At 32.8% G+C, this 17,596-nt stretch overlaps 1 protein-coding gene across 1 annotated transcript; it reads right to left on the reverse strand.

The window, feature by feature from the left end:
- Window positions 1-371: 371 nt before the first annotated feature.
- LOC149477563 (uncharacterized) lies at window positions 372-17,163 on the reverse strand. Its single transcript, XM_089710981.1, has 11 exons — window positions 17,051-17,163; window positions 16,186-16,861; window positions 15,653-15,881; window positions 8,051-8,217; window positions 7,546-7,678; window positions 7,084-7,208; window positions 5,552-5,643; window positions 4,986-5,163; window positions 2,748-2,883; window positions 1,244-1,382; window positions 372-694 (listed from the first exon to the last, which is right to left on the reverse strand). The coding sequence occupies exons 2-11, from the start codon at window positions 16,850-16,852 to the stop codon at window positions 620-622; spliced, it is 1,941 nt and encodes a 646-aa protein (XP_089567107.1). The 5' UTR covers window positions 16,853-16,861; window positions 17,051-17,163; the 3' UTR covers window positions 372-619.
- Between the last annotated feature and the right edge of the window lie 433 nt (window positions 17,164-17,596).

The following is a 17,596-nucleotide window of genomic DNA, read 5'->3' on the forward strand; positions in this document are numbered from 1 at the left end:
CCATAATATCTAAATATTAAATATATTCATAGTCTAAATTATATAGTAAAAAATTATAAAATAAAAAAACAATAAACTATAAATCAAAGTGGACGCTGTAGATAGTAACATGGACGTCATTTTTAGATCTTTTTTAGACATCATAAGTTATTTATAATGAGCAATTCTATATCGGGAATTGATTGAGGAGTAAACAATCTTACAATACAATAATTTAATATTTTCATATAAACATTTATGACTCGTTCCAACAACGTATAAATAAAAAAAAGATAAGTTTTAGGTTTATTTCTTTTAATTCCCGCGCAAATGTAACATTTGACAGCTCACAGAATAATAATCATAAAAATAATATTTTCTTTTATTGTATGTTGTTGAAGCGAGATGAACATCAATGATACATAGCTTAATATATTACAAAAAGTGGTCAAAGTTCAGGACAATGGAAATTGTACTTGAATATCAACCAAAAATCATATCATTAATACAGTTATTACAAAAAAAGTAGTTATTCCAAATAAATGCTATGGGAGGGGTCACACAGGGGGCAGTTTCCCTACGAGTACGTGATCGCGCAATCGAAGAACGGGAAACATGCGACGGTGTCGGCGATGGAGTGCTAGAGCACGTGCAGGTTCTCGCACGACTTTGACTTGGAGTCGCGCGCCCACACGCGCCCGAGGAGACCGCGCACCTGTAATACGAATTGTAGCTTATTACCAATGATATTGAAAGTAATAAGCTGTAGATAAATTACTATTAATAGCTTGACCGCAGCCGCTGTACTTTGCCCTAGGTATGTGCGGTGAGGCGGGGACCGGGTTAGAAAGAGCACCAGTCAGAAGAAACGGAACGGTCGGCACTGATCTTTAAACACGGCATACTTACGGGCATACGATTAGACGTTTTGTAGGAAGATAAACTATAAAGCATAGACTAATAAAATTATTTTTATATGGCTCATGCCAAAAAGAAGTTGGTGCTTCATATTCAATATTTTCCCTATTTTGGACAGTGGCTTTAATTGGAATTGACGAAAATTCAACATAGAATGCAGCTTGTAACAAGCAAGCAACCAATTTACACAAGCTTTTTTGGCATTTTCAGTTTGTATTAGTTCGATTATTAGCATTCTTCTTACTTATCCCAATCGTGGTACATACATTATCTCTTTCAATGTATCATTAATATATTATATTAACTGGGTAAAGTTTAACAACTACTAATATACAAACAAAAATACCTTAACACTAGCAGACAGGCGCGTGCGTTTCCTGGGCGTGCTCGAAGCGGAAGCGGGAGCGGGCGCGGGCGCGGACGCGGTAGCGTCCTCTAGCGGAGAGCGGGCGCGGGAACGGTTCTTGCGGGATGTACTGCGCTTTCTGAAGTTAAAACATGTTTTTTTTTAATATAATGCATGCTTTATTCACTCTTTATTTGTGGAGAAATGTATGTTCTGTTGTTGAATACATATATTATGTTTGCGAATATTGTGTACGATAATTTCTGAGAATATTGCTCTGCTCGGCGAGAACTGCTGCGTTTTATCACGTGTTTTGCATTATCAATGATGTATTTATGTGAGGATTTTCGTGGAAAATAAAATTATCTCGTGTAACGATTTGTAAAATTTATTTAAATTTTAAATAATTTTGAAATTTCCTGCGAATAGCTATATTTTGTTAATAATTTATGTTGGGTTCAGGCAGTGGTGATTGTGATTGTAAATTTCTCAAAAAGCCGAGAAACATCAAAAATACAGTGAAATGAAAATTCAAACGCCTACAGACATGTTGATTAACATTTCGTTATGTACAAATTTGCTTGTGCTTTGTCAAGGACAATAAAATTTAAATTGGAGAACCAGATTTCATTTACATAGATTGAAGTTCGATTTTGCCGAGCTAGTTACCATTGTTCTTAAATGAAACTTAAAAAAATCACATTTTTATAAGTTTGGCATTTCGTCAATTTCTTCAAAAATAAATAAAAAAGAGATCCTATAACATAAGTATATCCATTTTATTTATCTAAGAAACCGTCTAGTTTTATAAATATTTTCACAGCACTACACATTTCTTGGAAATCCTATTTAGCTCGTAATTCCTTTCATCTTTCCAGCACAGGAGAAAAATATTTTATTTTTCTGTAAAAAATATTTTGATTGAAAGACCTCAACGTAATTGGACATCTGTGTAAACTATTTTGTAATTCGATTAGTTTTTGGCGCGAATCGAATACAAAATGGCGTACGTGTATTCAATTAACGCGCCAACTCATGGGTGAACCGTTAGTTGCAACGATTTGGTAGTTTTAAACTTTGATGTTGTTTCTATTTTAATTGTAATTAATTAATGTAGTTATTCCATATTATTAATTTGATATTAAGTGAAAAAAATATATATAGGGTTGAAAGATAGTCAAGTCAATAATATTGACAGTATTTCAACATTGATTTTAATTATTTTGTCTTCTCTCAGTTAAACACTATTCAAACATTCTCGTGTCACAATGTTAGTTACCATATTATCTACGAATGGTATGGAATCGGTCTATCCAATGGTAGGGCCACAGATTAAATACTAGTAGAGCTGAGAATCGGCCAACATCTATTGACAAGAGACAAGAGAACGGCAGAATAACATCGCCTTTTCTTATCTATGATTTCATATCAATCTATAAACAGTCACACATATATTATAAGTAAAATGACATATAATTTCATTGAATATAAGAATAACACTGACCTCACTCGCTCCGCATGCTGCTGCTTCAAGCGGATCTGCGTGAGGAGCCCGACCAGCAGCTCGTCCACATTGTGGTTGATCCCCACGGAGGTTTCTATGAACTTGCACTCGTAGGACGTCGCTAGGGCTTTGCCCTCTGTAATGAGAGTACATAAGTTGTACCACAGTATTACCATTATTTCCTACAGTAGTGCGACGAATTGTACTTGTGCAGAGAAACGGAGGGGAACTGGCGGGGGTCGGGCGACGCGGGCCGCGTAAAGCAAACACGCTTAGTTTGCTTTACCTAGCGCGAAAGGATGACGCAGTCGTATTTTTTGTGTAATAATTTTATTATACATAGGTACTTACATATTCTATTATGGCGCGCACAAACTGTTCGGTTTACGGATGTAAATCTACATTGAAATCCCAGAAGGAAACAATATTTCAGAAAGATTGTATTAATTGTATCTGTTGAATTAAAATCAAATCTATGTATATATGTTGTACTCATTATTTTCTAATCAGATTGTACATCCCAATGCGAATGCATTACTTAGTTAAATGTTATAATATACAATTAAGAACATCCAAAAATAAAGTGTCCACGTAAATAATATTTAGCAGTGCAATATCTGTAATTATATATTTATGAACAAATAATTACATCAGATTTAATAATCGCAATTATTTTGAATGTACATATGAATAAAGATTTCATCATAATATTAATAATCACAATTGTTTTATTTCCCATTTGTTGCAACCCTAGCGTATTTTCGTGTGGCAGCGTCATTACCTACGCTGGCGGCGGCATCGCGCGACATCAAAGGCGATTCCTTACTGTAGGAAATAATGGTAATACTGTGGTTGTACTTTGTGTTGTTGGTTCTTGATGGAACTGCAGTTTTAGATTTTAAATCAATAGGACTTCATTCTGTTTGCTTAAGTGTACTTATATTAAACGTAGTATGTACTGTGTACAGTAAGGTACAACATGATCGAAGTTACTTGATGTTCATGAAGCCACTAAAATTCATTCATTCATTCAGTTCACATTGTTAAAATCACATTTCGATATCAACTCTACATAATTTAATGACATGTGAATGAATCATCAAGCTGCTTAACAGCAGTTATAACGTCTATCAAACGGTCACCCATCAATATACTGACCGCACATCACAGTGCTTAACCTATTTTTTTCTCAATAATATTTCCAAGCGATTCGCAAAAAGGCTAAATAAATTGTTTATTTTCTGCCCAATTTCATTTATAATTCGTTGACCTTTCACTTTGTATTTATTCACTGAAGCCAACATCTGCCGACTGCTAGATTTACAATGCAAATTATAAACGTAAATAAAAGTTATTATTGGCAGAATATTTTAGTAAAGGCTTTTATTTGAGTTTATCTTTTAATCAATCATAATATTTGTCAACTAATTTTGGTATTTTTGAATCTTGCCAAAGAAGTTTCACCTCTGACACGTGTGCTCGGCACACACGCTCTTTTTGAATTATAGATTTATGTTTCAGAAATTTTATCGAATCAAGAAAGTGAAAGTCCAGTGAATATCGTAGTTCAATAAGACATACAAAAATAACATCAATATGCATTTTAATAAAAAAGTATTCTTTCTTTAATTGACTGAAAAAAATACGCTGCGAAATGGTTAACTTATAGTTCGTTTGAAATACCTATCCAATAAACAAGTTTCTAATTTATAAATGTAACATGAGAAAAAGGAAAAATATTAATGAAGAGATACATAAAATAAGTCAAATAATTTGTTCTTAAGCAATAATTAAAAGCTTTCCTCTCCATTTGTAAATAAATGAAATGATATTATATTCGACTTTTATTGTTATTTATTTAATAGCTTTGATACATTTTGTAATTACGTCTGATTACTGATATTACTTCTTATTAATTAAATGTTATTTGTAAACATATCTTTTAATTGACATTCTGTTCATATATTTGTTTTTATAGCGTTATAAATTGTTTTTTATAGCGCTTTATTAAACGAAAACAAACATATTTATATTATTGCCAACGATAATAATTATTCAAAAAGGTTGTACCTATATTTAATTATTATACGTAAAAATAACAAAAGCTTTTTTTATGGTTTTAAAAAATATTGGGTAAACGTAAAGGATGTTGGTGAATGTATCGCCGTGTGCCCCGCTGGCCGCTGCCCACAACGTCTGTAACTTTTGCCCAATATCACAGTTTCAAGCTAAACCTACCATCAGTGGGCACGACTCTCGACCGCGCTAGATCCGCCTTATTGCCCACAAGTATAACTGCCCGTCTCGCCGTGTGCCCCGCTGCCCACAGCGTCTGCAACCGTTTCTCCGCTTCCGCGAAGCTGTTTCGATCCGCTGTAGAGTACACCACGCAGTAGCCGTGCGCGCAGCCTTCTGACTGTTGTAGTGATGTAAAATAAACACATAGGTATATAAATATAACTTGAAAATAATTTTACTTATGAACTAATTGTAACTAATTGTGTACTGCTAAGCTCGTAAACAATTTTGAGATACATAATTAATTTTGCCGTTAATAATTGCCGTTAACTAATCATATAGATAATAATTGTTAAGATACAAAAATATTTATCTACTGCTTAGACATTTTTTAAGCAACAAATAAGTCATATTAAACTAAATAGTGATAGAAATCTTTTCCACAAATAATATATCTGAAGACTATTGATTTTATGACTCTACTTCTATATTATAACATACGTTTATCCATATCATTATATAATTGAAAAATATGATAATAATGTTTCAACTACTAGATAACTTACAATAATATTATCTGGGGGTGAATCTAGGAACGTAATTTCCGACTCTTCTCCAGCCAGCAGCACGCATACTGATTTCTCGCCTGATTCGTCATCTATTAAAACAATATAAACACATTTATCACTATTTACTATAAAATTAATTAACTTTTTATTTGTTCGAAAGAAAAACAATATGGTAAGTTAGTCTTTTAGTATAGAGCGTTTGTTATCTGCCGCCGTTTGTAAACGACAAAATTATACAATGTCTAAATGATGTTTTTGGGCAATATTAAATAATATTTATTAAAAGATAACTTATTTAAGTATATAAAACGATTCCTTTCACATTATTTCCCAGGCTTATTTGATTTTTAGCAGCACCAACCCTGCTAAAAATTTAAATAATACAATTGAAATTCATGCTTCTTTTCGTATCACGTGTATAACAATGAATCTTTTAATTGTCTCGCAAAAATACAACTAATTACCTTCTTGCAAGGCTGGACATAATTGCTAGTTACTTATTTATGATATAATGTATATAATTTATATAATTTTTTTTTAAATGTATATAATTTTTGCAAAAACAGGACGTAAAAACGATCTTAATGGAGGAATAAAATAACGTACAATATAAGATTATCGTTAATAAATTTATATAGCTCTCGTTCCAAATATTCTTATAAGAAACGACGAAATAATATTCCATTAAAAGACAGACCCACATTTAAAATATAAAAATCGTATCTTACGTTTTTATAACAATTGTCTTTCAGTAAACTACTAAACTGATTTTGATGAAAAAATTAAAGCTTTATATTAACTACTCAATTTATAAAAACTTTAATATTTAAAGAATTATCACGATACGGGATTCCTTCATCTTTACTGGGTTAGTTTTAAGTTATATCACAGTATTACAATATTATTTATTGTAATACTGTGGATATATGTTATTTGAACACCACCACCACTCAAAAAGTGTAAACAAATGAAAATAAAAAAATCTTTATTGATAAAGGTTTTAAAATAATACAGAATGAACACCTCAATTAGTATTTGTACCTCAACTACACCCTATTGAATCCGGAAACAAATCTAACGTACAGCATCTCAATCTCAGAGATCAGTCATCCGTGACACATAGATGTTACACTTGTAATCAATTAGAACACCTTCCTTGTTTGATGTATCACTGTGTGCCTTGCTTTTGAGGTGTTAACAATACGGATTTATGTTAAAAATAGGACGTTATTACAATGTAAAACTAATTTCATGTCTATATTATTTAAAACTTCATCAATTAAAACATTATTACATGCTAGAATGATTATTTGAAGAGTTATAATAATTTGTACGTTAAGTTATTCTAAAATGTAATATTCTCTTGAAATGAAACAAATAACTATTGGATAACAAATGTCATAAATCATTCCATTAAACAAAGTAATCATTCAATTATAAATCGTACCAATCCATCGATTCACATAAAAATAATAAATTAACTCTACACAAATAAACTTTGTCATCATAAAACAGCATAATTTCCTCACCTATACTAGTGTCATACGCATGCAAGTACTCTGACGTCATGAACTGCCCCACGAGGCTGGACTTGCCCACGCCAGGGCCGCCCAACACTAGCACCCTGTAGGAACTGAGGCCCGCTGAAGAATCCCTGGTAAATATAAATATTAACTAGTAATTAAATGTAATAGGTGTCTACTACCAAACTTCCGTTTGGTTTGTGGATAGAAGAATATGAATGTATTTTATCATTGTATGCAATGTAATACATAAAATTATTTAGAAGACGTGCCTATTTATATGTTTGTTTCATCTGTCCGTTTTTCTTAAATTCTTACTAAACTCTTCTTAAACGGATGGACCAATTTTCTTTGTCAACAGGATTCGAAATTATTGGTCTAAATTTACAATCGAACGCAAGCGATGCTATCAATGAAATTACCTTCATTTACAACATACCCATACGCCAATCTAGAAGCCATAATTACCTGGAAGACGCCAAGGAACATGGTGCAGATGCTCTAGTGACAGCCTCGGTGCTGGACGCGCTGGATGCGACAGACGTGTTGGACCTGGACCGGCGCGACCGCAGGGAGTCTCCGCGGTTCACTACCCCTTTACCTGGGGTGGTAAATATGGTTAATAAAGATTCAAGCATCGGAAATTTAGTTTGTTGGCAAAGACCAGTTTAAATAGAAATCTTTGTTTGTTGGTTGTGTAAAGAATGAATGAGTGTTTTTGCTACGTTAAAAGACGTTGGTTTTTAAATTTTAATAAATGAAATTATATTATTGTTCATTCATGTATGGAATTATGAGCTTTTGTAATTTATGATATGAAGTAATTCTTATGATTTTTAACAATGTCTTATTTGCATTGTTTAAACGGAATAACACTTTTAAAAACTAAATCACTTACGCCTCTTATCGCTTTCGAAGACAATTCTACATATTCTAAAAAAAAACTGACCAGTAAAACTAAGTTATATCTTACCAGTAATACTAAAATGTCGCAGTCTATAGTACTCCTCCTCCACACCGGTGTTGGGCATGGACGCGACCCTGGCCCGCTGCTGCGGCAGGCCGAGCAGCTGCCTCTCGCCAGTCCTGGACCTGCCTGCCTTCACTGACTGGGACCTGGAGTGGTGCGGGCTGCCGTACCTGGAAGAAAAGATTATGTAGAAGAAAAGCAGAAGAATATTGAAAAAGTGGCAATAGCTTTCTGTTAAAAAGAAGTCGAGTACGATAAGAAAATTGGAAAGGCCGAAACGAAACGAAAATGAACAGAAATAGAAGAAAATATCGGAGATTCATAGAAAACAATTCAATCTCTGGTTGTGTTCAATTCGCAATGTAATACGAATAAAACCGGCCAAGTGCGAGTCGGGCTCGCGCACAAGGGGTTCCGTAGCAGCAAATATAATAAATTACAGTTAAATCAACCTATCTCAAAAACTATAAGAGATACTTTGATCAAACCAAAAATCGTTGAAAGAGTTAATTAGCATGCATCACCTCTATTTTTTTTAGAATTTTATACCCCGTAGTTATAAAAATAGAGGGGGGGGGACATACTTTTTACGACTTTGAGAGCTGATATCTCAAAAACCGTTCACTTTAAGAAAAATGTTTTTTAGAAAACTTTATATCATTTTAAAAGACCTTTCCATTGATACCCCACACGGGTATGTACATCGAAAAAAAAAATTTCATCCCTCAGTTACATGTATGGGGGGCCCCACCCCCAATTCTTTTTTTTACTATTTAGTGTCATATTTTTGTAGCGGTTCATACAACACATATTCCCATCAAATTTCATCACTGTAGTACTTATAGTTTCCGAGTAAATCGGCTGTGACAGACGGACAGACGGACAGACGGACAGACGGACATGACGAAACTATAAGGGTTCCGTTTTTGCCATTTTGGCTACGGAACCCTAAAAATAAGAATGCATCAAACTCTACATTTATATTATTTTACTAGTCTTCATTTACAAGTATGTAAATCGTCAAAATGGAGACATAAATAATTACAACCAATTTTGAAGTAATTAATCTTGATTACATTAAATTCTTAATAACACCTTAATAAACTTAGAGAACCTTTACCGAGATATCCCAAAACAAACGGACAATATTTTTAACAATCATTGCTGACAGGCATAATTTAAACGTTCATTTATGTTATTTAAAAAATACAAACAATTAACATTTGTATAAAATCGTCCTTAAATAGAATTACAACATAAACCAAAGTTCGTGGTGAATGTATAAACCTGTCAAATACACGCTGCTCTGATGTATGGCTTTATTTGTGAATGGAGAACTTTTCCTCTGTTATGTAACCTGCCGATTCGGAGTGAACTTTGGGTAGAGTATTGAACATTTTAGAATATCTATAAGCTCTTTATTAGTGATGCAGTTTTTAGGTAAATATAATTAGAAATGTGTATCTGACGGAGAAAAAGATGACAAATAACACATAAAACATAACTTTTTAAGTCATCTTAACTATTAGCTATGAATGAAAGCTTTTTTGAATGTCGCAAGTCATTATCCAGTCTAAAAAGAAGAATCGATGATTACTATTTCAATAAATTAAATTAAATTTAAATTATACTGTATTATATAATACAGTATACACTATATACTAATAAAATAATTAATTATTGAGTCCATTAGGAGTCACAACCAATAAATTCTTCGTTCTTCGCTTGGGCATTATTCTACAAACTAACCAAACAAAAAAGTAAACATTTTTAGCGATAAATGCACAAAAAATAGCCTAGTTTAAACTGCAAGCAGATTCTGCGGAATAAAGTTTTTTAAGAAGTTTCCCTATTTCTTAAGAGCGTCTTATCATTGACCCATATTTAGATACTGTGATAATAAGCCATCGCTAATACAGCTTGAAAAGATGTATTTTTAAAACTTGTAAAGAATTTTTAAGGCAAGCCATTTTTGTGATTTTAAACGGACGAAGGTTTAAGATATTAATATTCAATAACCACGATTATTCTGAAGGTTTTAAAGACTTTAAAAAAAGACGAGAAAGGAAGTGACGATATTGTAAATTGACGTTAAGTGGGAATTAGCTTGTTCCTGTTATTTTTTAGAAAGATTGTCTTCATGTGATTGAATATTCTAATATACACATATAATATATAATATGTTTTACTATATTAAAATTTAAAGTATTATATAAATAGGTTTATTATAGATTTATTGTGTAGAAACTGCCCTCAGTACATGCTATATCATTATTTCATTAAGGCAATATAATACGACGATTCAAAATAAATTTCAAAGAAGCATTGTACGAATGTTTTAGTTCAAATAAAACATTTGTTCTAAAGCTTGTGATTACAAGAGTATTATATTTACAAAGATCTTACATTAACCAAGCTAAACAAAACATGTTGTGGTTAGAATAGACATATTTCAAATACAAAGGCATTATGTTTGTTTTAATTAACATTTCTCGCGAATGGAATAAAACATTTGAGACAAATATATTCATGTTGTATGTGAGTTTGTGGCTTAAGAAATAATATTGTTATTTATTAAAGTTATTTTAGAACGTATTGTTAGTAATGAAAGATTTCAACTTCAATGAAAAACGTAAATTAAATTGATATTTTCGTTATAATTATTAATTACTTGCTTTCCATGTAATGTAAATGGAAAACCCGCAAAACTATCATAATTATAATGGCCTTCTCGGGACTCAAACTATATTTGTACAGACAGATAGAGTAATCGCATTTATAATATTAAAATCTTAGGATATTAATATTTTAGGTCATTTTCAAATCGTTGATAACAGCACTAAACAGTGAAGGAAAACATCATGACAGTACTAGCATATTGTAGCAAAAATATTGACGACGAGTGACATAATACCAACTCGTACTTAACCAATCAGATTTATAAACTGAACCTTCCTGGAAGGTCTATGTCCTTGCATTTGGGGTACAAGGTTATGGACCTTCACCTCGTGCGTAATATAATGCGAATATGTTACATATTCAATGACTGATAACTCTTATTAGCTTTATTAGCTTCCCCTGTATGTTTGTATGTAATCGACTCTTTTAGATTTGATTTCGATCCACTTCAAACGGACAAATTTAATTCAAACTTTGTACACTTATCATGGATCGGTGATAATACAATAATTTGATGAGTATATAAGCATGTTTTTTTTTAACTATTCAATTATTTTCAAACCAAACTGAACAGGCGTGACTTTATGCGTGTTTTTGTATTATTTTTTACTAGCTTTCCGCCCGCGGCTTCACCCGCGTTTTCAAAGAAAAACCCGTTCCCGTAGGATTTCCGGGATAAAACCTATCCTATGTCCTTTCTCGGGTATCAAAATATCCCTATACCAAATTTCATGCAAATTGGTTCAGTAGTTAAGGCGTGATTGAGTAACAGACAGACAGACAGAGTTACTTTCGCATTTATAATATTAGTATGGAAGTATATTAATTATTTTCACACCGCCCTGAAATTAGCTAACTAACAAGCTAAAACATATCTCAAAGATATGACTATAATTATGATCTCATTCAAGTTAAATTGGCATTTTATTCAGCAGACAATTGAAGCTTAAACACCGTTATTACAAAGCAATTTAGCTGAAATTTCGAACCATAATTAATGGAGGGTGAAGGGTTACGCCATTTTATTAACGCGTTTAATTGAAAAATGTCGATGTTTTTTAGCATCCGATCCTGTAAGCTGATGGATGGTTATACTAACATCTGTAATTTTGCCTGCTATACCATATTGTAGCTGAAATGATTTATTTTAAAGGTTTTATAAATATTTTATCACAAATATTTTTAAATTTTATGCAGGTATTTATCTGGCCCACGAAAATTAGTGTTACCTACTGCAAAAAGGAATATTTTATCCCACATTTTTCATTGATGATTCGCTCCCGTTGGTTGTAGCGTGATGATTGTTAAATTGCCTAGAACTTTCTTCGATAAATTGACTTTCACACAAAATTAATTGTTCACTTGAATAAACACATTCGGTTTTAATGAATTATACTGATTCATGACAAATTATTTTTAAACAATCAACATATTCAGGTGCTATAAATTTAGTTAATTATTTGCAGTCTGTAGGTTCGTAAGTCGTAACTCCGAAGCGGATAAATATATTTAAACACAGTTTTTTTAAGGAAATCCATTTGTTATGTTTAGGTGAAATACTCAAAATCTACTCTCTACTAATCAGTTGTTTCCAATAGCAACTCACTCATTAAAAATTGTGATAGGATTTCGGACAACATATTGTAGGTGTCAGGAACTATCCATACCAATATAATAAATGCGAAAGTAACTCTGTCTGTCTGTCTGTTACTCAATCACGCCTAAACTACAGAATCAATTTTCATGAAATTTGGTATAGAGATATTTTGATACCCGAGAAAGGACATAGGCTACTTTTTATCCCGGGAAAATGACGCAATCCCGGAAATCCCACGGGAACGGGAACTATGCGGGTTTTTCTTTGACTGCGCGGGCGAAGCCGCGGGCGGAAACCTAGTAAGTAATTATTATAAGTAATTCTTTTTATAGTTTCATTATTTAAAAAATTCCTATACTTGTAAAAGCCAATACTATTTTTATTTTACTAACAAATGTGCACTGCATTTAAATTTAATACTATAACATCATTCATAGGGTCAAATAAACCCGACATGAAGCCAAAATAGCATCAACATTAAGTAGGTGGTACTTAGTTATTTCTTTTTAACCTAATCCCACATCGCATTAGGATCCCATCTTTAGACGTTCTCAATTACTGGCAACCCATCAATAATTCCTTCCCTAACCGGCGATTAATTGACCGCTCGTTTAACGGGCGTTTAACAGAAAAACAACGTTTAAGTTGGTGAATAATGTGCTTTTTGCATTAGAATTGTTTCTTTTGTAAACATGTATAAATATATATTTAATAATTCGTATATTGTAATTTATTTTTATACTTATAATGTTTTACTCATTCATATCGGTTCAACAATACCTAAGGTACTAACTACGGTCGGTAAAAATGTACCTTACAATGCCAATTTTATACCGCCTTACGTGTAAGATACATAAAATACACATGGAATAAATAAAAAAAAAAAAATCGTTTATTTGTTTCAAAACACAGTGTACAATCATTTTAGAATACACTAGTCCCCACACTAGGATCCCCTGTGTTGTGGGAAACTAGTCTCTTCCTATGTTACAGAAGTATTATATGAAATAAAAATACACATAAAATATACATAAGTTTTAAAACATTTTTAGCTTTTACCTTCAGTCCAGTCTCTAATGTACTAAAACCTAAACTAATATATGCAAAATCGTTAATGCTAATGTAAATAAAGATCTCATGAATAAAACACGAGGGTGTGTGGGTAATATTATAACAATGTATTTTATGTTATTTTAGGCTATTCGTTATTTGTATCGCAAGTTTGTTTTATCAAATATCACTTTCCCGTTCATTGACTTTACAAGATATAATAACATGGAAAAAATGCTTAGAATACATAATAATATTAATCTAATTTCGATTTTACTAAACAATATTAATGTTTGAAAGTTTCTTTTAAAGAAAATTGTTCGTGACGTCTTTCTTATGTTACGTGATTAAATTATGAAACTATTTATTTACAAATGAGCAAAAAAACTTAAAAAAACTTCCAAAACTTTCTAGTTTTTTTGACAACGTTTAAACTATTTCTATATAATTGTAATCAAAATGTATTTATTGAAGTGAAACTTCTTTATCGGGGTTGGAAAAAAATTTAGTGTAACGTTTTTTCGTTGCGCGTGACATTTTTCCGTTACACCCCATTTTTTACTTATCCCTACCACGCGCGATTCGACGTATTTCTGTAAAGTTGCATATAGTAAATTATTTTTTGAAAAATAAGGTCATAAAGAAGTTTCACTTCTTACGTGTGTACCTACACTAGTACACGCACACATTTTTTTTGTTACAATAGAAAACTACAACATACTGAACTAAATTCTTAGTACAGAAGAAGCAACATAATCTTCAAAAAGCTCATGAAAACAGAATGCTTCGTCCAAAAAATAGTTAAAAAAATAGTCGAGTATCTTTGTGTTAAGTTCGTGCTTTGTTTCTGTTCTTGCTGTTTCCTTTAATTTCCTTTTTGTGGTTTCAATTCGGTTACTCATTAAAATATAGATCGCGTCAGATGAAGTGAGACATTTTAATTGAACATCTTCTGTTTTCTTTCTCTGGGTTGTTAAATCACTTCACACGAAAATACGAAATTTCGTCACTAATTGATAATTAATTTGCAAGTAGAAACTATGGCGGATATGTAACGTCAATTATAATATTAACGGAATGCAAGCATCATGACTGTAACAATTTTAAATATTGATAGCAAATCATGGCGACTTGGATAGTAACCTCAATTTAGTGTAGTAGTAAATTAATATTAGAATTTAGAATTGACTCTACATTTTACTGGTACTTATATACAATTTGCATGTAAATCATTAACTTTTTGTGTGTCTGTGACAGCATATTCAATATCTTTGGACGTATACCTTACATTAGTGCAATAGTATTTTTATGTATATTTTAGGTACGTGTGTTTGCCATTTCAATAAGACTGAATTTATATTCTAATGCGAGCGGCACCGCCGGCGAAAGCTAGTACTTATAATAAAATTTTTTATAAACACTAGACTCACATACTCATAAAACGCAAAAAAAAAGTACAATTTAAGCGAATTCGCAGAATGGCTAATTGAAAATAAATAAGCATCCAATAAATGTAAATATTTAACGAACGAAACTTTCTTTTGTGTTCGCATTAATTAACGACTCCGTTTATCCCTGTCAGCCAATTTATTTCAACACAATGCTGTTTAACACTAACAAAGTGCCCCGGCTTTACCGCAATTTCAATCTTTTTTACGTGGAAAAATTATTTAATTTTAACCGAAAGAGAGTTTGATAAAATTCGCTTGACAGAATGTGGTTTGGTTAAATTATTTAGTACATAATATGTAATGATTGATAGTTTTAGTATTAAATTTTTACAAACTATATAAATATAATACATATACTCCTCTATGACTAAATTGCAGAAATTTTGTATGGCGATAAATTAAAGGTTATACATGGGTTATACTTTAATTTTTAGTTGATTTAAATTAGTTTCTTATCAGTTTTATTAATATAATGATAAACTGCAATATTAAGAATGTCTTCTAATATTAAAAGGCAATATGTTCTTACGAAAGAGCTGCTTTTATTTGTAGAGCTTCTTACAATACAACAAAATGCTACTAAAATTGAAGGAAAACACGAGAAAATTATACAATGAAAGCATTAGCCCATACGTGTTATTGACATAATTCACCCATTACTTATCGTACAAATATTTTTTTATTCGTAGCAGTTTTCTTTGTTCCGTTTCGTTGTTAAAAAAATTGTTCTGTTAAAGATTGACGTTAATTAATAATAATTGAAATATTATAAAGCAGAAGGCGGCCATTTTGGATTTACCGCAATTCAAAACTGATAAAAGACCTTACCTCTTATCAAACTCATGTAGATCCTCCGAAGTGAACTGACTGGTGACGTCCAAGAGCTGTTGTATATGGTCACAGCGGCTGTTACGCCTATCCTCTCCATCCCGGATGAGGATGGTGGAACAGCCGCCATAGTCCAGGGAGAGGGAGGGTTGCTGCACTACGATGGTTGTTCGTCCCGCTGGCATGGACGCCGCGGAGTCGAGAGGGTTCGCTGTCACGTGGACTTGAGCTGATGAAGAAGATTAGCTGTTAGATATTTTGTATAATTTCTACATACAATACTTGAAAATAAGGTTTTCGAACATTTTGATTGGAAGCTCTGCTATTAATATTAAGTCTTGTGCATTACGATAAAGAGGCTGGTTATTTGCAGAAAAACGATTTATATTTTTTTTGTTTACATGATAAAATATAGCATTTAAGGATTATCACATCATAAAGAATAACTATCACGTGTAGCAGGCAATTATTACGCTATATACAGTGATCTATTGCTTATTAGAACAAAACGTTATATGAAAGAATATGCATACCAGTAGACTGTCGCCTGGACGACGGCGGCGGCACAGAATGCTGGTGCGCGGAAGATCTTCTCCTCGTAGTCGTAAAAACCTCAGTCCCTTCAAGCTGCCGCCTTAACTTCGCCACTTCATCTTTATAATACTCTTTCTCTTTCAACTTCTTCGTCCTCGGCTCACTGCCTCTCCTCTTCACGGTTTCCGGTTCAAAATTAAAATGAGTTTCATATTTAGCCTGGTTCACTTTAGGACTCTTGGGTGGTTCGATTTTATCATATTGCATCGACGTGGACGGCCCGCCGAGGCCGAGGTTTTGATTGACGTGCGTTTTATTTCTGGGTTTTTCCTTTTTGGCATGCGGTTCGGGGATGGGGACGTCGAAGATGAATCTGGCAGGCCCGGGGCGGGGGGAGTCTATCGTGTCGGTAGCGGATTGGGGGATCGTGTAGGCTGGTGGTTCGAATTCGCAGCTGTCTTGTGCTCTGTGGTAGTGTGGCGGGGCGGTGCTGGGCGGGTTCTGCGGGGGGGTTGGTGTGTCGTCGATGAGGCTCGGCTGCGGAGGTTCGGGGGGTTCTGGCTCCGCATCCATGGAGTCGTCTGTGCCGGTGATGGAGGTGAGGGCGGTGGCTGCGGAGTCGGTGCTCGTGTTTATGGTTTTGTCTGATGTGGTGCTGCTGCCCATGACGACTACCTGTGGAAGAATGTTGAAATGAGTCACCAAACCAGTGATGTAACTATTATTATTAATTTAAAATATATTTCGGAGTGATTTGTATTGCACATTTTTATTTATTCAGTTAAACGTATAATTTTGCAAGATATTAGATTGATTTAGAGTCACAAAAATAATACGAAACAACAAAAATATTAAAACACACACCTAAATCAATCAGTTAACAGTAAATGTAACAAAAATAACAACTTTCTTCAGACTTTATTGAATCTGCCAATGAAAATAGCAGTTCTAAGCTTTGTTGTGCATTTTTAACGGAGTCCATTGTGCAGCCTGCAGGTATACCGTATACCGTATAAACGATACCGAAACAATGAAGGTTTACCCGCAGTACTGTCGACTTTTATTTGCTTTAAGGAATTTTAAATTGTACCACAATTTGTTCCATTTACGTGCGGTTAAAATTCTGACCGAAGTTTTTAAAAGTGATGTGTTATTATTTTACGATAGAATGCTTTTATTTTTAACTTTTTCACTTGTGAGTAAAACTTTTCTTAAAGCTATTCTACGTATGTGTAATTTTTCAAATTTTAACTCAATACATTGTACTAATTCAAACGATTTTTTGAATAATATAAACCATGAAAATTTTTGACACAGTAATATAAACAATTAAAATTTTTGACAGACATTTTTTAATGATCTATATTTAATCATGTTCCACGTTCATGCTATACGTTTATTCCCATAAAT

This window comes from Colias philodice, chromosome 25 (assembly GCF_061535455.1).
Source record: "Colias philodice isolate Cphi_HAF_F1 chromosome 25, ilColPhil1 Martin Lab GWU primary, whole genome shotgun sequence".
Classification (NCBI taxonomy): Eukaryota; Metazoa; Arthropoda; class Insecta; order Lepidoptera; family Pieridae; genus Colias; species Colias philodice.